General features: G+C 38.3%; 1 protein-coding gene across 1 annotated transcript; it reads left to right on the plus strand.

Annotated features, from left to right (window-relative positions):
* The first annotated feature begins 5600 nt into the window (after positions 1 to 5600).
* On the plus strand, positions 5601 to 6032 carry LOC143882937 (uncharacterized). Its single transcript, XM_077386315.1, has one exon. It carries the CDS (start codon positions 5601 to 5603, stop codon positions 6030 to 6032), a length of 432 nt encoding a protein of 143 aa, XP_077242430.1.
* Positions 6033 to 24120: the final 18088 nt, after the last annotated feature.

Raw genomic sequence — 24120 nt, forward strand, 5'->3', positions numbered from 1 at the left:
TTAATGGGCCCTATCTGCAAAGGTGAGGAACAAATACTTTGGCAGATAATTTTGTGGAAAACATATCCAAAGTAAACAATTTTGGTTTGAGGTATGATAAATTTGAAATGAGGCATTCAGAACTCTACTCTTCCATGTCTTGTTCACACCAGGCTAACAATTTTAGAGCATGTAATTTGCAGCATGGCATATTGCAATTCATTCATATTTTATTATTGCAAGCTCAATCATTATTTGATAAAATGTTCTATCATTTTGTTGGGTACTGTTACTGATCCTCCTCGTCATGTTGGAATCCTGCTAACAAACAGACTACAAAATTGGACAAATGCCCATATTTATCAAACAAAAGTCCATTGATTGGACTGTCAGGATTGTATATTGCCCATTCTCTGTAGTGCCCATCAAGCCAAGGGTCTTGTAACTGTATTTTCAGGGCACAGATTGGATGGTGAGGATCATCCAGTTGGGGTATGAATGTATTGGATCGTAGTATTGTCATGGGAGTGGCCCAATCATGAGGTTTCTATTTGATTGTATCATTCCTTACGCATTTGTTTACCCCATTCACTCCAAAATTGCTTGTGTGCTGTGACAAGTTAAATTGTAGTATCAATTTGGGTGTTCATATCAATTGCATTTTGATTGAAATTTCTGTGTACAGTTAAGAGAGGCTTTTTATATTGCAGCTTACACATGATTGTACCGAGACTGATTTGGGTTTGCACACCAATCTGATCAGTAAAGTTGCCCTCTGGTTCGTCTTTGATAAGAAGTTCTGCATCTCCAACCCTAGTGTAGTCACAACATCTTAAGGAATCGATTGCACTCTAGTAGGGTAGATCTGAGCAAAGGAATTGTGTTCAACCGCTCAGATCACTGGATTGATCTCCTCAATATGATTCCTATCATTTTCTTGGGTTTTATAAGACCAGTATCTCATGTTAAGTCTCGAATCGATTGACAACGATCGGTTCTTGTAGACTGGATCTACAACACAGGGTTAGCTGAAACCAAAACAAGCACAAATCCAACCCTTCTGTGGCTTGTTTGTGGTCTAACCTTGTCATTGCAAGTCTTAGATATAATAGAAATCAATCAAGAGCCATCAAATTTCTTAACAGACATTAATACCACTAAATTTCGGAAGGAATTTGCACATGAAATTTGACTTGCACAGCCACAATGTCAAGTCAGAGTAAACAAGAATCCGATCTGCTTTTACTCCTCGCTGTCTTCAAAATTTCAACACAAATCAAGGGATCGACATTCAAGAGGATTGTAATTAAAGAAACTTACCAAGAATGTCATCAAAGAGAACTGAAATTCGAATTTCACTGAAAATTCAAAAGACAAATTTACCCCATTATTGTGCACGAGCACTTATTCTAACTCGTAATGATCAATTAATGAGGGAATATGATTGACCTTCACGGAAAGTACTTCGACCAGCCATAGGCTGGCCCACGACCATGCCTTGAAAGAGGATATGTTAGGAACCCCTGCATCACTTTCTCCTTCTTGGAGGAACTCACACTTGAGTTCATTTGCTTCCAATCTTTCTTTCTTTTGCTTTTCTTTACATGTCAATATCCAACATTGAGAACCTTCATTATTTTCTGCCCACGAACATTTTTCCCGCACTTGAAACCATATGGAAGTGCTTTCCTAAAAAGCAAATCGAAATCAAAGTGGAGCTTGGGCATAAGAAACAGTCCTTATTGTCTCGCAAGTGGATACCCTTTGTAGAATTCATCTAGAAGTGTCCTATCTGCCTTGGGGAGTACCATAAGGCTCTCAATCCTTGTTGCATTATCGCTTTTCACAGCCAAACCATAGCCAATATCTTCCATTTTCAGATTGCTAAATTCTTGTTCAAGGACATCTTTCACCTTAACTCCATTCTTCATTGCATGGGCCAGAATCAATTACTCTCACATGAGAACTAGTTTCTTGCAATTCTTTAATAATACCCTAAATTTTTACCAAAAATACCCCTAGTTACAATTTCATCAGCCCTTAATAAGAAAGGTATTTTGGTCTCTTGAACTCAATCATGGTTAGAAGACCTAATTGAAAGCTATAAATATGAAGTTAGAGTTCTGCAAAAATATAATCCTAGCCCTAATCATTTTTGCAGCTCTGGGAGAAAGAGATTTTCGTGTGAACGACATTGAGAATCGAATGCGGAATCTCCGTCTGCAAATCCGGGCAAGATCTAGATTTATAGTATGTTTGTGTCGTTAAAGAAAATTTAAAACATGGAAGTAACGGGCTGTGAATAAGATTAAGGTGTTAGAATCCTTGTGTGGTAATCTAATGGATGAATTCATAGATCCCTAAAAGATTAAGAAGTTGGGTCAGAACTCTAAGATTTGGGCTTTGAGATTATGCCAAAAAAAGTTTAGATTAATTTTCTTGTAAATAAATTTAAGGATTTTAGAGCTTGAAATTGGGTTAGATAGATTCTTCTCATTGATACAAGTCCAACGGATCCGACCACGCATGATTTGGAGTTCAAACAAATATGTTATGACCATTTTAGTTTACAAAAGGGTGAAAAATTGCGTTTCAGGGAAACTGGATCCGCACAGGGGCGGACCACCGGCAAAAATGGCGGTCAACCGCCCTTCCAGCGGTTCTGAGTTTTGTCGATAAACTGCAAATTTTCCGGACGTTCGGCAAAGCTCCCGGACGTCCGACGCGGCAGTTTTTCCCCACGACAGCTTAAACTTCGGAAATTCATAACTTCTTCATTTCTCATCCGTTTTCGACGCTCTTGTACTCTACGGACATGCCGGAAATGCTTGCTTTCTGTTAAAAATAATTTCAAAAAGTTTTGAAAACTTTATAATAATTATAATTCCAAAATACTAAAAAGAACTCTATGACAGTTTACCAATCCTTTTCCGATTGAGCACCAAAGGGTGTCTTGAGTCAGTGGAAGGATATATATGCCTAATAGGACTGATATCAATGATGAAAATCATGGAGAATATTCATACTATTGATTGTAGGTAACCAAGGTGTACTGTGAAAAAGATTTTTAACTTCAATCGAGGTGAGTAATAAGGCACAATTCTGATGGGTTATTTACAAACCTTTTTCATGACATTCTTACTTGTTCACTTACTTTATTGGTTTATAGCCATATCAGATTATTTATAACTGCAACCCTATCGATAATTGAAACCATGATGATTCCTATTGATTGAGACTACAACCCCAATATTGTATCTTTTGATTCATATGATATTGAATATTGAACTCTCTTTGAATTTATTGAATAAACCTTTCTTGGGAAGCTAAGTTTATTTCTGGACCTTTCGCCAATGGGGTATGCATATTACATTGGTTGATAGATACCTACTAGCCTGTACTGAACCACCTATCGATTATAGATATCGATAGAAACAATAAACAAAGCTAATCTCGAATTCTAGGACTTCTGAATTATTGATATTGATACCCACATCGAACACCAAATTGAATGTTTGCCTTACTTTTGATTTTGATATCTCTATTGAATTACCACTTAATTTTCCAATTGAATGCCTTATTGATTGATTACCTTAGCCTTTGATGTCATATCTGTTAGTATAGCTTCTTATTACATCACATGAGCGCATTAGCTCACCCTCAGTTACCCTTTCAGATCCTGAGGCGTGATTCCAGCTTGAGGTTGGAGCGGCGAGGGAGATCACTTGAAGACTCACTCGTTTACCTTAATTAGTTTACTAGTGAGTATTAGTAGCTATGGACTTATATTATTTCTTTAATATTGGTTGAGAGGAGATGGATATTTGATGTAATTGATTAAACACTTTATTGTGGATGGATGGATTTATTTGGATTTATCTATTGAGCATGGTTCTGTATATTGCTAGCCTTGCATGCTTGTGGAGGTTACTTTACAGGTATGTGGCGCTGTTAAGTTCCAAGCCATGATAGGCGGTTTGGGGCGTGACAGAAAGGTGGTATCAGAGCCTAGGCTTTAGGTCCTAGGTGAAATTGATTCATTATAAGTGAGATTGGGTAGTTAAGGAGCAAACTAGGAAGTGCTTGATGAACTCGTGTGTACCAGGGATGCTTGGATAACACTTGGGTTTGACGCACGAAGAGAATCCTGTTATGAACTTTGATGACCTTGGGGACGCCTCAGAGGCGTCAGAGTTTGTGACAAGATAAAGAAATAAAAGAATACAATAGAGCTCCACGGGAGGATTAGGTTTGTTTTATATATGATATGAATTGAACTTATAGAATATTTTTCTGAACAAAATTTGTCACTTTGGATTATAGGATGGATATTGAGTTGTTAGGGGATCTCGCACTGGTTCGGGGAGTTGCGGTGGTAGAGGGACCCACTCTTGAGCTATGCAGTGGATAGCAAACCAAGTTGATAATGCGGCCTTGAATAACCCAGTTCTGGAAGAACCTCAGAACCATCAAGGACAAAACCCTTAGCAAGAAGTATTGTAGAATGTTTAGCATCACCAGCTAGCGAATTAGGATCCAGAAGTTCAGAATCCGCAGCTGAACGTTCAACAAGAACCACAGGTTGTACTTCACAATGCAGTAGCTTAGAATCAGCAGGAAGCAGGAAATCATGATGCAAACCTTCTGGATGAAAACCTCAGCATTGGACAGGGAGAGGTGCGTGATCTTATGCGTGCCGTTGTGGGATTAATAAACCACTAAGGACAACAACCACCTCTTGTTCAACAACCTGCAGTAGAGCGTCCCCAGCAATCGCATGGGATTTCTAAGTTCATGAGACTGGCACCTAGGTCTTATGAACTGTGTCAGAGATGTTGAGAAGATCAGATATGCCGAGTATACGTTGGAAGGCAATGCCCTTCATTGGTCGGAGGGGATCATGCAAATGAATGAGGGGATAGCAGAGTCCTCTACTTGGGTGGATTTTAGAGCAGACTTCTTGGACATGTATTTCCCTCACAACACCCTCTATCAGAGGCAGAGAGACTTCATCCAATTGGCACAAGGAGACAGAACAACAGAAGAATATTAGATTTAGTTCGACAGACTGTCGAGGTAAGTTTCTAAACTTGTCCCTAATGAGGATATAAAGATAAATAAGTTTGAGCAGGGACTGGCTCTGCACATTTGGAAGGGGATTGCAGGACGCCGCTTTGTTGATTATAACGATTTGGTAGACAGAGCAAGAAGAATATGGTAGACAGAGCAAGAAGAATAGAAATAATCAATAGAGTATCGAGGGAAAATTATCTGCAAAACAAGAATAAGAGAGGAAGAGAAATTGGCAACCAAAATGTTTAGAATGTTGGAACTATAGCGAAGAATAGACATTTTGGGAATCAAGTCATGCCTTCTGGAGTAGGCACTAATAATAAAACTCGGGGAAATTTTGGTGCACGGACCAATTCAGAGATAGCTCCAAATGATGCACCGAAGTGCACTCATTGTGGCGGTTTCCATGCAGATGCCCAATGTAGGTGAAACCTTGGTGCTTTTTTAGATGTGGCGTGAGAGGTCACAATATTGCATAGTGTCCTATGACTACTGAGGAGGCTCATAAAGCACCATCCCTGCCGGCTCGGACCATTCAGAATTGAGTCATGCCTGCACCTTCTACTGGACAAAAGAGGGCAGGTGGACAGCGAGCTCCGGCCCATTTATTTGCCCTCACAAAGCAGGATGCGCATGCGGCTGGCGGCGTAGTTGTAACTACTCTACCTGTTGGTTCTTCTTTCGCACGTGTTCTATTTGATTCTGGTGCCACCAATTCTTTTGTCTCATCTAGTTATGTTGATATGCATGATATACTTACTATGCCTATGGAGGCTGAGTTGAATTTGAGTATTCATGTTGGAGGAAGTATGATGTCAGAAAGAATATGCAAGTTGTGTCCAATCAGAGTAGGAGAAAGAGACTTACTGGCTGAATTGATAGTCTTGCCTATGCATGACTTTGATGTGATATTAGGGATAGATTGGTTGTTTTCCCATTATGCTGCTGTGAATTTTCATGAGAAGGTTGTGGTCTTTTAGATTCCTAGGGAAAAGGAATTTAGTTTTGAGGGGAGAGGTGCCAGGCCAAGCCCTAAGCTTGTGTTTGCATGCATTTGGAGCAATTGTTAAGGCAAGGGTGTGAAGCTTATTTGGCGATTCTAATTGAAACATCAAGTGAGGATCTGAGAATCGAAGATATACTTATAGTGAGAGAGTTTTATGATGTCTTCCTTGAAGACCTTTCTGATCTACCTCCAGATAGAGAGTTAGAGTTTACTATTGATTTGGCACCTGGTACATCCCCTATATCTAAAGCCCTTTACCATATGGCACTAATTGAAATAAAAGAATTTAAGGGACAGTTAGAAGAGTTGCTTGGGAAGAGTTTTATTAGACCCAGTGTCTCTGAAGGGAGCTCCTGTCTTATTCGTAAAGAAGAAGGAAGGGAGCATGATACTTTGCATAGACTATAGAGAATTGAACCAAGTCACTGTGAAGAACAAGCACCCCTTTCCCAGGGTAGATGACTTGTTTGACCAGCTTAAGGGAGCTTGTGTATTTTCTAAAATAAATTTGAGGTCAGGGTACCACCAATTGAAAGTAAAATCTGATGATGTACCAAAAACAACATTTCGTACTCGGTATGGACATTACGAATTCCGCGTGATGCCGTTTGGTGACTAACGCTCCAGCAACATTCATGGATTTGATGAACCGAGTATTTAGACCCTTCTTGGACAAATTTGTGGTGGTATTCATAGATGATGTGTTGGTATATTCCAAGATTTGGGAAGAGCACGAGCAACACTTAAGGGTTGTGTTGCAAGTGTTGAGGGAAGAGAAATTGTTTGGCAAATTGAGGATGTGTGAATTCTGGTTAGACACTATATCATTTCTAGGTCACATAGTGTCGAAAGAGGGTATTACTGTAGATCTAAAGAAAATAGAAGCTGTGGTGCTGTGGGGTAGGACAAATAATGTAGCTAAAGTTTCATGTCATGAAATAAATCTTTATTGATTACATTATGATATTCTACAGGCTTTTCAGGGCATATACTCTAACAATATCCCACTTGCCCTCAAAGCCAGTCAATGCATGTATCTGAGACCCATTCCCTCCAGATATTTGTCAAAAACCTTTTGACTAAGGGACTTGGTCAAAGAATCTGCAAAGTTATCCACTAAAGCTACTTAAGCTATGGACACATCCCCTCTGTCTATAATTTCTCTTATCACATGATATTTGCAAAGGACATGCTTGGACTTCAGATGAGACCTAAGTTCCTTTGCTTGAGCGATAGCCCCGCTGTTATCATAATACAACATAATAGGTCTCTCAACAAAGGGCACGACTCCAAGTTTGTCTATAAATTTTCGCAGGCATATCGCTTCCTTTGACGCATCACTTGCAGCTATGCATTCCGCCTCAATCGTGGAGTTCGTCATGGTGTCTTGCTTGAAACTCCTTCATGAAACTGCTCCATTAGCTAAGGTGAAGACAAATCCTGATACGGATTTCATGTCGTCGACATCTTATTGAAAATCTCATCGGTATACTCAAAAACGACTAATTCGTCTCCTCCATGTATTAAACTGTAATGTTTAGTTCTTCTGAGGTACTTAAAAATATGCTTGACTGCCGTCCAATGCTTTGGACCTGGGTTTGATTGATATCTACTAACCACGCTTATAGAAAAACAAATATCCGGCCTTGTACATAACATGGCATACATCAAACTTCCCACTGATGAGGCGTAGGGAATCCTGTTCATTTCCTCCTTCTCTTTAGATGTCTTAGGAGACATCTGAATTAGGAGACATCTGAATAGAGAGTTTGATTCCATGCCTAAAGGATAGTAACCCTTCCTTGGAATCAGCCATGTGATACTTGGCCAATATCTTATCTATGTAAGCTTCCTATGATAGCCCAAGTGTCCTATTCCTATGGTCTCTAAACAATTTAAACACCCAGGATATAAGACGCTTCACCCAAGTCCTTCATAGCAAAGGTGCTAGAAAGCCATACTTTTCTATTAAACAACATTCCAGCATCATTCCCAATGAGTAGAATGTCATCTACATACAAAACTAGAACTGTCACAGCACTCCCACTGACCATTTTGTAAACACAAGCCTCATCTACATTTTTAGTATAGCCAAACTCTTAGACTGCTTGATCAAAACTAAGATTCCAACTGTGGGATGCTTGCTTAATCCATAAATGGATCTTTGCAACTTGTACACTTTCTGACTTCCTTCTCCGGCAGCTTCAAAACCTTCCGACTGGATCATATAAATATCCTCTTGAATGTTTCCATTCAAGAAAACAGTTTTGACATCCATTTGAATTCTCATAGCCATAGTGCGCCGAGATAGCTAACAAAATCCTTATAGAGTTTAGCATGGCTACCGGTGAAAAGGTTTGTTCATAGTCAATTCCAGCATTTTGACTATATCCCTTCGCCACTAACCGTGCTTTGTAGGTCTCTATCTTCATCTTGAAGATTCATTTACATCCAATCGCTTGATGCCCTCTGGTGGATCAACTAAAGTCCAGACCCCGTTAGTGAACATTGAGTCCATTTCGGATTTCATAGCTTCCATCTATTTTCTCGCATCGATGTCTAACATCGCTTCTTTGTAGTTGAGGGGATCGTGATCATTTTTATCCGAGATCATATCGTATCTTTCACCCAAGTAGATAAGTCTATTGGGTTGTTTGTTCACCCTGCTACTGCGACGGAGTGTTCATATAGGTATAGTGGGTTCTTGCTCAGTGTCTTCCTCTCTCTCCATTGGAGCCTCAGGTTATTCTTCTAAGGCAACTCTATCCCTTTTAACAATGTTTTGGATGAACTCTTCTTCTAAAAATAATACATTCCTGCTTACAAAATAATTTTGTTGGCTTGGGTTATAAAAAGTATAACCCTTTATTTCCTTGGGATATTCAATGAAAATACACATTTCGATTATTGTCTCTAACTTATGAACACTTATCTTTTTAACATGTGCGGGACACCCTCATTTTTCATATGATTTAATGAGGATTTTCGGCCAGTCCATGTCTCATGTGTAGTAGATGTAACTGATTTAGTCGGGACACAATTTAAGACAGAGCACTGTTTCTAAGGCATATCCCCATAGAAACAGAGGTGCTACTGCGACACTCATCATAGAACGGATGATGTCTAACAAAGTCATATTTCTTCGTTCTGAAATAACATTCAATTCTAGTATTGCAGGTAGAGTCTATTGAGAGATTAGTCCATTATCTTTTAAGTAGTCCCTAAACTCATCAGAGAGATACTCTCCACCTCTATTATAGCGAAGAGTCTTTATTCTTTTGTTTAACTGATTCTCTACTTTATTTCTGAACTCTTTGAATTTTTCAAAGGTCTCAGACTTACGTTGCATAGGTACAAATATTCGTACCTTGAATGGTCATTCGTAAAAATCACGAAGTATGAAGTATGAAGTATATCAGCTCTCTTCTTGCTGGATGAGAAATGGGTCCGCATACATCTGTATGCATTATCTCTAATAAATCTTGGGATCTTCCACTCTTGCCTTTGAAGGGAATTTTGATCATTTTACCTTGAAGACATGGTTCACAAGTGGAAAAAGGTTCCACTTGGATAGAATTCAATGGAAAATCTTTTACCAATCTTGTAATCCTATCTAGGTTAATATGGCCTAATTGAATATACCATAGATGCATGGGATTAGTTGTATTCCTTGCCCTGTTGAGGTTTGGAATATTTTGAACAGGAATATCCTCAATGTTACTTGTATTCTCTAAAGCATTTACTATAAATAATCCATCAACTAATGTACCTTCTGTAATTAAGAAATTATCTTGTTTGATAAAAACACTACTGTTATTAAAAATTGTAGAATAACCATCATTCAGAAGTTTAGAAACTGAAATTAAATTCCTTCTAAGGGAAGGTACATAAAGACAATTATTTAAAAGTATATTTCCTCCTGAAAATGCTAGTAGTAGATCACCCGCAGCTTGGACTGCAACCGTTGCTTCTGTCCGGTAGAGTTTGCCTTCAGTCAACCTTCTGCGTTTCCTGAACCCCTATAAAAAGTTGCATAAATGTGAGGTTGCACCAGTATCCACACACAAGGAATAAGTAGGACCAATCAAATTGGTTTCTGCAACAAAAATTTGCAAAATACCTTGAGAAATCTTGTTGCTTTGTTTAGTTGCTAAGTATGTTCTACAATTGCGCTTCCAATGGACAACCTTTCCACAATGGAAGCATGCATTATTGGTCTCGGTTGACTTAGTCTTTAAGTTTTTCTTTTTTCTTAGAACCATGACCTTTTCCTTTTCTTTTTCCCTTGCCTTTCGGTTTGGGACTACATTAGCTTCAACTAAGAAAGAGGATTTCTAAGTCTTTTCTGTAGGTCCTCAGTTGATTGAATATGGTTCAACAACTCTGTCAATGTCATTGACAACTTATTGATGTGGTAATTCATGACAAAGTCATTGAATGATGGTGGTAGGGATGGTAACACCATGTCAACCTACGACTCACCATCTAACATGGCCCCTAAGACTTCGAGCTCATTTAGATAGCCTGTCATCTACATGTGATCTCTAACTGGGGTTCCCTCCACAATTTTAGTGAAAACTAGGCCCTTAATCGCTATTTGACTAGCCCTACGATTTTGTTCTCCAAACATTTCCATTAGATTGTACGGAATATCCATAGACAAAGCCATTCTGAGGTGTCGTTGTTGCAACATGTTCGACATCGACCAAAGGATATAGTACTTAGCCATTTGATCATCTTCATGACATTTTTGGGCTCTGTCCCTGACATCCTGGGGAGCATCGGGACCAGGCAACTCGGGTGCCTCAGTTATCAAGACCCAATAAAATTTTGCTGCTGTGAGAACTAGAATTAAGTTTCTCTTCTAATCCACATAGTTTGGACCAGTAAGTTTGTTGTCTTCAAGGATCCTAGCTAAGAAAGAAGATTTTCAAGTCTTTTCTGCAGGTCCTTAGTTGATTGAAGACGGTTTAACAACTCTGTCAATATCATGGACAACTTATTAATGTGGTAATTCATGACAAAGTCATTGAATGATGGTGGTAGGTATGCTAATACCTTGTCAACCTGCAACTCACCATCTATCATGACCCCAAAGACTTCGAGCTCATTTAGATAGCCAATCATCTTTAACATGTGATCTCTAACTGGGGTTCCCTCCACCATCTTACTCGAAACTGTAGACACCCCCATTTTGCTATACTTTAAAAAATTAAAAGATTCGGTAGTTTGTCAAGTTTCGAGTCCGTATTCCACCTAGGATTAGACATCTGTGCATTTTAGGGTAGATTTCGCCTCGTTGAAAGAATTCTGAAGTTGATTCATGATCCTAAAGGTTTCTAGGGTGTACCAATGGTATCTAGAAGATGAAAATTCAAGTTTCCAAGCAAGTGAAAAAACCTACTACTTTTAGAATTTTTAGGATTTTCCCTAGTCTCGCCAAATTCTTGCACCTCGGGGTAATTTGATCTTTTCCTATGTAATTCTTTTGATCCCCGAAAGGTGTCCGAGAGATTATGAATGATTTCCTGAATTTTGGAAAACCTGCTAAATTTAGAATTTCTCAGGGGTTTCGCTTAATTTGGAAATTCTGAGTGTTGAGGGCATTTTGGGTATTTTCAGGGGATACCAAATGATCCTGTTTGATATTGCTCACCGAAAGGACCCAACTTTAAAAGTTTCTATTTTTGAAGTTTGACTACAAAGACTTTCCATTTTTTTATTTTTCCCTTTAGGGATGAACCAATTTGAGGGTATTTTGGTTGCATTTAGATGTGTAATGGTCAAATAGGGGCATTTTGGTCCGAAAAGTTGTTTTCCCAAAAAAAGATGGTTCGATCACGTGTTAGGGGTGCATAGGGGTGTAAACGAGCCGAGCCGAGCAGAGCTTGGCCAAGCTCGGCTCGGCTCGTTAAGCTCAAAAGCTCGGCTCGGGCTCGAAAGAGGCTCGGCTCGGCTCGGCTCGGCCAGGCTCGCGAGCCTTATCGAGCTCCGATTATATTAATTTCACACCCCTCATCTTCCCTGGACAGCCCTATCTAGTGTTTTTTGACTACTCTTTTTACACTACGGGGGGTGGTCCAATTAACAAATGGGGTTCCAAAAAAGAAGTGACATATTTTGCTTCCCCCTTTCACTCCCTGGACAACCCTTTTAGTGTATATATTAATATATATATATATATATATTTAAATATATTACATTCTTAACGAGCCTTAACGAGCCGAGCTTGGCTTAACTAGGGCTCGGCTCGGCTCGTTAAGGATTCGAGCCGAGCTCGAGCGAGCTTCCGAGCCCGAGCCAAAATTGACACCCTTAGGGGTGCACTATAAATATCATATGGGTTGGGTTAATTAATAAAAATTTTGAATTTAAAGGATTTTATTGAATTTTCATTGAAAAAACCCAAAATACATGTCATAAGGCCTATTGGGCTAAAGCCTAGAAGGTGGGGTCCATGTGGACCCACCCATGTGGGTCGGCCACATAAATAGGCGCCCCACATGAGGAGCCCACATGCAAAAACGTCCAACATGGGATGAGGTGGTTGGTGACATCATATTTGTTTTAAAAAATAATAAAGAAAGGAAGAGTTATAATTAGAAAGGGCTTGTATGGTCTGGTTACTAAAACTGCCATAACTTTTTATCTAAAAAATTTGTAAATATACTTTTTTTGAACGTCTCAAAAAGATCTACAACTATCTAGTTTATGACTTTTCCTGAATCAGCCTCTAAATAGGTCAAAAATGAGCTCAAATGTCGGACAACCTTTTTTGGACGAAAATCATTCATAAAAGCTAGTTTTCTATGTGAGAAGACTTTTAGATTGATCTTGAAGGATCTCCATTGTGTAATTTAGCATTTCTTGGCTTGTAAGAAATCAATATTAGAAGTAAATACAATTTAGAAAGTAAGGAAAAAGCAAACTATAGGTGAGAATTAGAAACTAACTAAAGGTAGGAGTCCTCACATTGGAAACTTCCAAATCCAATCTAACCCTAACTTTTTCTATAAAAATAAAGCAAGCACAACCTTTGGCCTGGCTCTAGAAAATTCATCACTCTCTCTCTTCCTCCTTGGAATTCATTCATCTCTTCAAGTGTGTTCATCTCTCTCTCAAGTGTTCTTCACAAAAGGGGTTCTTGAACTTCTTCTTCTTCTTCTCCAAGGCATCATATAATCAAGGATTATTGGAATGTTCGTTGGATCTTTTTGAGCGTATAAAAGGGTTGGACAAAGTGTATATCTCGGATCACCAACCCTAGAGACAAGGATCGCAATCAACGGTAAGGATCTCTCTTCTTTGCGAATTAGAACAAGCATGCTAGGGTTTTATTTTTGAAATATCAAATCAATGAGTTTTCTTTTGAAATTCCAGCATGTTATAGTATAGATTAAAGGCTTTCAGAATCTAAAATTTCAACAAAAAATTAGTTTTCCTCCATATAAATATTAATTTTCTTTCTTTATTCTTCAATACGAGTTAAATTCAATTTTCAAGGCAAGTATTTGAAAACATAATCTTTTTCAAAAAATGAATTTTTTTTAGGTTAATAAAAATTTCAAAACTACTGGAAAGTAAAATCTTGGACCACAGTTTGACCGCCACGATTTCCGTTTTATTTTTCGAAAGATAACCTGGCTAAGAGTTATTTCTTGAAGAATAAAATGGAAAGTGGGTGAAATCAAGTCCAAATTTCATGAAAATTTGATTCCAAACCGATTTTTAGATTTCCAGTTCACCATAAATTTTTTGGAATTTTTTGATTTTTTAATCCGGTTTTAATTTACTTTAATTTTGGGTTATTTTTAATAAATATCAAACGATTTTAAAAATTGATGAAACTTTCCAGAACTCATGTTTAATTATAAATTGAAGTTTTCATGGAATAAAGTTTGAACAAATATTTTCTTTACTGTTTTCTTATCGATTCTTCGGTTTACGTGCCGTAATTATTTTTCGTATTAAATTAGTAAATTTTTAAAATTTTTCTTTACAAACCAGTAACTCAGGTTACTGGAATGTTAGAGAAAAATTTTCAATCGGTTTTGGAAACTTTTAATATGGTTTTGTAATTTATTTTAATAAACGGGTTTCAATTCCTAGGAAACAAATTCTCCCTTTCTATTTAAAAATCAATTTTATGGAGGAGATTTAATTTTTAAGTTTTGAAATTTTGATAGAAAATTTTATAATCTATTATGTATCTACTGGAATTTTTTATTTGATTTTAGGATACCATTAGATTTGCTTTTTAAGTAATTCTTTGGTTTTATCCGATTTTTGTGTGAATTTCAATTTTTTTGAAATGAAATGAATTTTTTTTTGAAATAATACTTTAATTTGTGTGTGAATTTCAATTGGCATCACATTGTAATAAAAATCCATGAAAGTCATATAGTAGTCTAATCTCATGATTATCGTTATACTGTAAGAGTTTGAGTCGATTTGAAATTGATATGCTATAGGTTGCTGTGTTAATCTATAATCTGCTTTGAATTTTGAAAAATCTTGGGCTTAATTAGGTGGATTATTAAAGTTGAATCACTAATTAAGCAATTATTAGTCAACCCTTGTTCAAATAATCATAATAATGAAAGCTAGGGTTTAGACATTACTTTATCATGCATTTACTCACCCTTGTTCAATTAAAACATAAATACACAAGGGTTAGAATTTACCAATCACCACAAGTGCAAGAGAAGGAGAAGAGGAAACATATCACAAGGAAGACACCAAGATTTATAGTGGTTCGGTCTATCAACAAGACCTACTCCACTCTTCCAAGTTTGGCTCCTTGGGTACTCCACTATGTGATCCTCTTTTCTTATCGGGCCGGATCAAGCAACCCTCTTACAATGTCGAGCTTCTCCTTTCTTATCGGGCCGAAGCGTAAGACCCTCTTACAATGACGAGCTTTTCCTTTCTTACCGGGCCAAAGCGTAAGACCCTCTTGCAACACTCAAGCTTCTCATTTCTAATGGGCTGAAGCGTAGAACCCCTCTCAATCTTAATTCGCCTTTTTTAACGGGCCGAATCGACCCTCGCAAATACAAATGAAGAATAAAATAGAAAAACTCTCAAAGCCTCTTAATAGGCAAATCACAAATATAATAGCTCACATAAACTCTTCAAAAGATAGCAAACATAAAGCCTATGGAGATCCTCTTGATAAATGTAAATGTAAAAATCTAAGCATAGAAGAGAAACACTAAGGAACCTTAGATTTTTAAGTTTAGGCTCAAAGGATTTGAAAATGAAGTGCCAAAAGGTTGCTTAGTTGGTCTAGGATAGGGTTTAAATGGGCCCATGAAGAAATATGACAATTTGGGGGCAAAACCGTAAAAATCGGAGTTGAAAAAGTCAAACTGCGCAAGCCCCAATGACTACATTTCGATACCGGCGTGGTCGACCGAGGTGTCGCGATCGCCCGCCTTGTCAGGCGCTCTCTTTTTTACTTTCAAATTTTAAACCGGCGCGGTCGACCGAGTCATGGCGGTTGCCCGACGAGAGCTACCTGGACTTCTATATTTATGTCCAGTTCCCTGTCCGCGGTCGCCCGACCCTATGGCGGTCGACCGGCCTGACCTTGATGGAGTGTTTCTGGATTTCCAGGAACACCTCTGTGGTCGCCCGGGAAGCCCCGGTCGACCGACCCATTAAATTACGATTGGTGCTGGACTTCCAGCCACCTTACCGCGGTCGTCCGAGGAACTTTGGTCGACCGGCCCTGGTTGAAAATCCATTTTAACATATAAAAATTCAGGGACTTTGGGCCATGGTGTTTGGGCTTTTGTCCAAGGTTTTCAAATACATTTTGGGGAGTGTTGATGGTTTCTAAATATATCAAATTTGTTTTAGGAAACCATTTTGAAAACCTTTTTAAAAGCGCAAATATAAATATCAAGAGGACTCCAATACAATCTAAAAATGATGTAACCTTGAGTCTTCTTGGATTGCTTGGCTCCTCCGCACTTTCTTGGACAACTCCTACTTGACACTTGCTAGGAACTTGTGGGATCTTCATGTTGAGCTTCTTGACTTGAACATCTTCAAATGATGATATCTTCACTGTGAGTGCAAGCTCTTGGTTCCTTTGCTTCTTGATCCACAAGTCATGTGTTGAGAAGAGTTGTGTAATGGCGATTATGACATGAAAATCATGTATATATTGCAACACCTCAAAGCAACACATTAGTCCACAAATGCAAATCAATTTGGTTTGCTAGCATCAAAACAAGATGGTAAGGTGAATGATTAACCCATGGTAACCCTTGTGTTTACAGATCCTAAGGTGTACAACCTTCACCGAGGAGTCTTGTTGTCAGGTTATCGAGTGGAAACCTCTCGCTGACGGTTCTTTTTGGAAATACGACCGTTAGAACGAGCCCTGAGATGGATGTCATTACTAACAGCCGGGTAGGTCATCGGAAGTCAGATTTAGGACACCTGACTTGGGGAGGGACCTCTGGGTCAGGTTAAGGACACCTGATTTGGGGAGGGACCTCTAGGGATGTCATTTTGATATCCAGTGCGGACACTGATAATAGATGCCAAAGCGACACCTGTCGCTTGATACGATGGATCATACGCAAGATTTTGTAACGACACCGTGTTTAAACAGTGTCTGATTTCGACAAGTTACTGTGTATAAACGGACTTACTCGGGCTTTGATTTGATTTGCAGGACTATTGCAGGACTGAAACACTTTTGGTTCGGAAAGTGATTTGCGTAAGAACGGAAAAAATCTTTCTAGAGAGATACCATGTTATAACGGGTCGGATCAGATTGGATACCATGTGATAACAGGTTTATATTGGTTTGAAAGGGCTACCGTGTTCAGACGGACTTACCCTGAAGGCTAGGGCGTCGCAACGGGTTAGCTTAGATTGGATACCGTGAGGAAACGAGTTTACACTTGGTTGGAGGGCTACCGCATGATAACGGGTCAACCCAGGAGAGCTAACGCGTTGTAATGGGTTAACTCGGATTAGATACAGCGTGGAAACGGATTTACACCTGCTTGAAAAAGCTACCGTGTTCATACGGTCTTACCCTGGAGAGCTAAAGTGTCGTAACGGGTTAACTCGGATTAGATACCACGTGGAAACAGATTTACACTGGCTTGAAAAGGGTTACCGTGTTCAGACGGACTTACCCTGGAGAGCTAACGCGTCTTAACGGGTTAACTCGGATTAGATACCACATGGAAACAGATTTATACTGGCTTGAAAGGGTTACCGTGTTTGGATGGACTTACCCTGGAGAGCTGCTGCGACGTAACGGGTTAACTCGGATTAGATACCACGTGGAAACGAATTTACACTGGCTTGAAAGGGTTACCGTGTTTAGACGGACTTACCCTGGAGAGTTAACGTGCCATAACGGGTTAGCTCAGATTAAATACCGTGTGGCGGGTTTATTATGGCTTGAAAGGGTTACCGTGTTTGGACGGCATTACCTTGAAGAGCTGACGCATCGTAACGGGTTAAGTCAGATTAGATACCGCGTGGAAACAGATTTACACTGTCTTGAAAGGGTTACCGTGTTCAGACGAACTTACCTTGGAGAACTAATGCATCGTAACGGGTTAACTCAGATTAGATACCTTGTGGAAACAGATTTACACTGGCTTGAAAGGGTTACCATGTTTGGACGGACTTACCCTGGAGAGCTGACGCGTCGTAACGGGTTAACTCGGATTAGATACCGCGTGGAAACGGATTTACACTTGCTTTAAAGGGTTATCGTGTTCAGACGGACTTACCCTGGAGAGCTAACGCATCGTAACGGGTTAACTCGGATTAGATACCGCGTGGAAACGGATTTACACTGGCTTGAAAGGGTTACCGTGTTCAGATGGACTTACCCTGGAGAGCTAACGTGTCATAACGGGTTAGCTCGGATTAGATACCGCTTGGAAACGAATTTACACTAGCTTGAAAGGGTTACCCTGTTCAGACGGACTTACCTTGGAGAGCTAACGCATCGTAACTGGTTAACCCGGATTAGATACCGCATGCAAAACAGATTTACACTGGCTTGAAAGGGTTACCGTGTTTTGACGGACTTACCCTGGAGAGCTGACGCGTCATAACGGGTTAACGTCGTAACGGGTTAACTCGGATTAGAGATCGCGTGGAAACATATTTACACTGGCTTGAAAGGGTTATCGTGTTCAGACGGACTTACCCTGGAGAGTTAACGAGTCATAACGGGTTAGCTCAGATTAAATACCGTGTGGAGACGGGTTTATTATGGCTTGAAAGGGTTACCGTGTTTGGACAGACTTACCTTGGAGAGCTGACGCATCGTAACAGGTTAACTCGGATTAGATACCATAGTGGAAACTGATTTACACTGGCTTGAAAGGGTTACCGTGTTCAGACGGACTTACGTTGGAGAGCTAACGCATTGAAATCCGAGGAGTGACTTGGTTTGGCAACCTAGAGGGGGGTGAATAGGTTGTTAATGAAAACTTTTCCTTTAAAAAACTTTTCCCAAACTCACCATAGTTTTATCCCTTGTTTAATTAAGTTGTAAATGGTTGAACTCAAAAACAATATTACAAATTAATTTAAGTTCAAAACCCTTATTGATTAGCAAAATTAATTAAGTAATAAATAGTATTGACAAATGCTTCGATTTGAAACATGACATTCAAGACCTTATAGACCTGAAGCTCTTTACCCTCAGAATCTTTTATCAAGCTGCGGAATCCCATTCCTTCCTGATGACCACCAACCATGGTTTGAGCCAGTTGAGGACATGAAGAGGAAGTCTTACGATAATCACGACCACCAATGCACTATGATGGGTCAGAATATATTGAGCCTGATCTCCACGGGTCAAGAAATCAAAGAGGCCACATCATATGGGGCTTATAACAGGGTATCTAGAAGTCTCCACTAGCCGAGATTAGTAGCCTTTCCCGTTCCAAGCCTCAGCCTCCAAAACCTCAGAATCCCGTTGTCGTGGATTATGACCAACCCGTGGCTGCACCCCAACAGAAGCTCATGAGAGAATTCACTCCCCTCCCTCTTCCAACATCTGAAGTGTTAAAAGAATGTCTGGCATCAGGCTGTATCACCCTACCTCCCATTAAACCATGTTAGCCCAAGAGTTCCCCATGGGTTCACTCAATCACCTTGTTTTGATGATTAACAAATGCAAATTGATTAGTCGTTTATGGACTAATTGTTTGCCTTGAGTGTTGTACTATGGACAGGAAATTCACAGGTTAATCCATGATAATACTGACACACACAGATGGCCTATGCTCGAAGATGAACCAAACAAAGGACAAAGGAGCTAGAGCATACTTGGACAAACCATACATTTGAGGATCAACTAAGGAGAAGCTCAACACAATCATCTCAAAGCATTGAACAAACAAAGGAAGATCAATGAAGGCTAAAGCTTGTGGATCAACAATTTGCAAAGGAGTTTAAACCAAATGGTGGCATCATCCTTAGAAGGTGTCAAGCAAATAAGCTCAACCTTGAAGATCCCAAAGCAAGCAATGCAGTCAAAGAGAAGATCAAGCAATGGCCACCTTAAGAGTTCATTCAAGAGAGTGGTCAAAATGGTAGAATGTATTCCTCTCTCTCTCTCTCTCTCTTGTGTTCTCTCTTGATCAAGGCGCATCTTAAAACCCCTTAAAATATATTCTTTAAAGAGACTAACACACCCTTTAAGGACTTAAATGGATAAGTGAATGGCCATGGTGGTGTACCAACATGTTGGGACTCATATGGCATTCAACACAACATTGAACAACAACCTGGACCAGCAACTAAATCCTATCAAAACTTGTTTAAAATATTTTCAAATATTTTTAAAAATATTTTTAACAGATAGCTCTCATTTTTCTCATATCCGTAGAGTATGAAAACGTCGAGATCCGACACGAAACGAAGGGGATATGAATTTTTCAAGTAGGAAGCAGATTGCTGGAAATCCAGTCACGGAGCTCTGAGAATTTTTCTTGGAACTCCGAGAAAACAACCAGGAACAAAAAAAATATAGCCGTTGTGGCCTAACGGCTAGTTGACTGTTTGACCCAATTTTGACTGTTTTGCCCCCCAAACGGTCATATTGAGTTGGGACTTCATATATACCCATTCAAAGGGTCTAAAATAGATGATGAACATTCTCCAACTCAATTAAACCCTTGAAAATCACTTGGCCATTATTTTTTGGGTAAAATCTCTCTCCATCTCACTTGTGCTTTGATCTTGAGGAATTCTTTTGAGATTGGATTAGGCATTACTTGTAATAATTTTTGAGAGTGTATTGTGAGCTTTATATTGTATTAGCCTACAAAGAGGCAAGAGAGCTTGTTACTTCTTCTTCGTTGTAAACTTGGTAAGGAACGCCGTGTAAGTTCCTTGGAGAGCTTGGACTTGGAGTAAGTCATGGAGCTCGGATATCTTGGTGGAAGGAACGCCGTGTAAGTTCCTTGGAAGAGCTTGGTTCTCGGCCGTGTAGGAGAGACGTTGTAAAGGTGGCAAGGGCATCCTCATTTAATTCCCGTGAGTTGTAAAAGCCTCGGCCGGGGCATCGTGGAGGTCTCAATAGTGAAAATCCTCAAGTACGACCTTGAGAAGAGTGGAGTAGGCCGATGGCCGAACCATTGTAAATTTGTGCCACTTGTGTTGGTATTTCTCTATCTCTCACTCCCTCTCTCACTTTTATTTGTGCTTACATTTATACACATAGAATTGAGTCAGTTAGCATTTGTAATTAACTTGCTTATCTAGTACCTTGCTAATTAGCCGCTTTAATCTGGTTAATTAAGTTTGCATAAACCTCCACAAAGTGTTTTAAAGAGAGTAGATCAATTAGAGTTCCACCAAGTGTTTGATAAAAGGCCTAAAAGAAACTATTCATCTTATTCCTTCATCTTGATGTGGAATTTACATTATATTTGTAATCCTTAATCATCCACCAAGTATTTTGATAAAAAGATTGAAAAGAAAATAATCAACTAGGGTTTTCAAAAGCCATCTAACTAGTGTTTAACAAAAGGTCTAAGAGAAGATATTCATTTAAGCTTTTAAAACTAATCTCATAATTTTTTTTTAAAGGATAAATTTTTTAAAGACACCCAATTCACCCCCCTCTTGGGTTGCATAGTGGGATTTCACTTGGTATCAGAGCTAAAGGCTCTTATATAAATTTTTAAACTTTCAAATTTCTTCAAGAGAAAAGATCTTTATTGGCAGCCTAATGGCTTCTAGACTTTCTTGTTTTGATGGAACCGACTATGGATCTTGGTCAATCCCTATGAGGTTTTATCTAAAGAATCTAGATAGTGAATATTAAAAGTAATTGAAAATGGCTTTGCATTAAACTCAAAATCTTGAAAAATTAGTGAATATGATAAAAGAATATTTTCTTTGAATTCAAAAGCAATGATTGCTTTATGTTGCTCTTTGCCATCCAACATGTTTGACAAAATATCTAATTGTACAAATGGTAAACAAATATGAACCTCACTTGAAAATACATTTAATGTAAAATGCTTGATGGCATTAGAAAACAAAAATGAAGAAAATGGTGATTTAGATAGTGTTGAGCCTCCTACTTTTGATGAACTTATTGATGGATGTGAAAGACTAAATAATGCTTTAAATCATGAAGTCTCCAAGAATAAAACACTTAAAATGTCTCTCAACTCAATTTTTAAGGAATTTAAAAATCTTAAAAATGACTATCAAAAGTTGCTAAATGAACAAAAGAAGTTGATTGAAAATAACAATATTCTTGAAAAGAAATTTTTTGAATTAATGGAGGAACTCAAAATCTTGATGGAAAAAGAAGATGAAGTAAAGACATCTTCATCTCATGAAATAAATCACTTGAAAATGAAAATTAAAGAATGAAAATCTTGAGTTGGAAAATCATTTTCTACAAGAAGAAAAAGATAAACATGTTTGTATTCACTCTTGTAGATCATATTGTTCATCTCGTCCATCTGCCTACTCATATGCTTCTTGCGATTATTGTGATAGATTTGGACATTACAAATCTAGATGTAGATTTAGATTTGTAAAAAGTACTAAGTTTGTTTGGGTTAGAAAAGATTCATCTCATACGACAAACTTGAGTGGAACCAACATGGTTTGGGTTCCAAAACTCCCAATATGATCTATATGTTTCTTATCTTAGATTTAGGGGTATGAGCTTTAATTTGAATATCATTTGATAAATTTGAGTGTATAGATACCATGTGCTTCTTTTTGTTTTGATTCCACGTATCTATGCATGCTTGTGCTTAAATGATAAATCTCTTTTTAGAATTCAAAGTTTATGTGCTTAAACTTATTTACAATAAGACTTTGACATGCAATACTTAATTGCAATATCTATTGGAAAATGTTCCCTAGATATCCCATGTTGATATCTAGTTTATGTTTGTGCTTCAATGCTAAAATCATTTCAAAATATGTTTGCTAGATACTTTGGACTTAGTTTTGATTAAAAACACCACATCTAGCTATTTGTGCTAAAGTGTCAAATCTTATGAAAAATATATTTCTAGATACAATGTGTACATCATAATATATGTCTGTATCTAGTTTGTGCCTCATAATCACATCTCTTTAAAGAAGTAACTTATAGATACAATAGGCTTGTATTGTTTGATTCTTATGTATCTATATCTAATTTTGGCTAAGTGCACACACGATAACTTATACCACCTTGCACTTAGTACTCATCCACATGACAACCAAAATAAGAATTCATTGTGAAACCAATAATTGTGACCTCTTGAAAAATCAACCACTTCATTGCCGATGAGTTCAAGTTAAACTAATAAGTGCATATCTTTTAAATTTTGAAATCTTGATTGGACAAATTTGGCATTTGCTAGATTGTTAAGTACTTGAATTGCTATATATGTCATCTCTAGCAAAACTAAGTAGCTAAATGCCATTATATTTTACATGCTTAATGATTGTCACCATATGTGACAAGAATCATAGATGGGTTGAAAGTAATATGCTTTCAAAAGCTTTAATTAGATAATCTCATGACTAAGTTGAACCTTGAAATGTATAGGTATTTTATATATTTTTGTTCAAAGTAGTCATGAAAGTTCATATTGGAATGCATGTGTGTGTCCAAGGTTGTATTACGTAATGGATATATTCTAAGTGTCCTTGGATCATTCCCTAAATGCATGAAAGAATATATTATATAGGCAAGTTGAAAATATGGCTAGGTTCAATATATAACCCGAGTGAAATTGAAAATATTTTTTGAGTCTAGATTCAATATGGAGGGCTCCAAGTATCCTTATCATCGCCCTTGCAATGATAAATAAGATAGGGTAATTGACAGACTAGGTTGGTCCTTAACTAGTACGGGTGCAGCTTATGAGACTCGAGGTAGTCTCCTATGGGTTGACTCACTATTGTCTCCAAAGGGTATTTTTTCTCCTGAGACATAGCTTGTCTCCCTAAAGAGGGCTCTAGATGACTCTTTCATTGCCCGTGCAATGAATATGAAACCTAATGTCTCAAGGACACATCTAAAAGACTGGGCAAGTCTTTTAAGTAAAAGAGGGGAGTGCTACTTGGACTGAGCAAGTCCCCTAATGATGGGCTTGGGCTAGCACCTTCATCGCCATTTGCAATGAATGAAGGATTCTATGGTTTAAACACGTCTAGAAAACTTAACAAGTTTTCTAAATGAGCGGACTAAACAAGTCCCCTAAGTATGGCCTTGGGCTAATGCCTTCATCGCCCACTAGGCTAAGCATGAATAAAGCATCAAAAACACGAGTTTGCATTCTACATGGAAGCTGAGAATTTGTATTTACAATTACACTCTCCAAAAGGCAAAACTAGCAAAAGTGATACACATAAATGTTGTAGGGGACACATCAGAAAATATTTGATTAGTTATGTAATTCGGCCGGTTCTCACCGGAAGTGGTCGGAACACGGTCATATTTGGGCTGATTTCAGATTTAATTTATGCAGTTTTGTTTTTCAAAAGTTCTGATTTGGTTTTGCAAAACAGAGGATCAAAAATACATTTTCAAGAAA

Source organism: Tasmannia lanceolata, unplaced genomic scaffold (genome assembly GCF_043159265.1).
Source record: "Tasmannia lanceolata isolate RefF3 unplaced genomic scaffold, GAP_Taslan_0.1 ptg000008l, whole genome shotgun sequence".
Lineage (NCBI taxonomy): Eukaryota > Viridiplantae > Streptophyta > Magnoliopsida > Canellales > Winteraceae > Tasmannia > Tasmannia lanceolata.

Bases quoted from the DNA above. Each gene is read 5' to 3' on its own strand.
- LOC143882937 (XM_077386315.1), top strand. From the start codon at position 5,601: ATGCCTGCACCTTCTACTGGACAAAAGAGGGCAGGTGGACAGCGAGCT.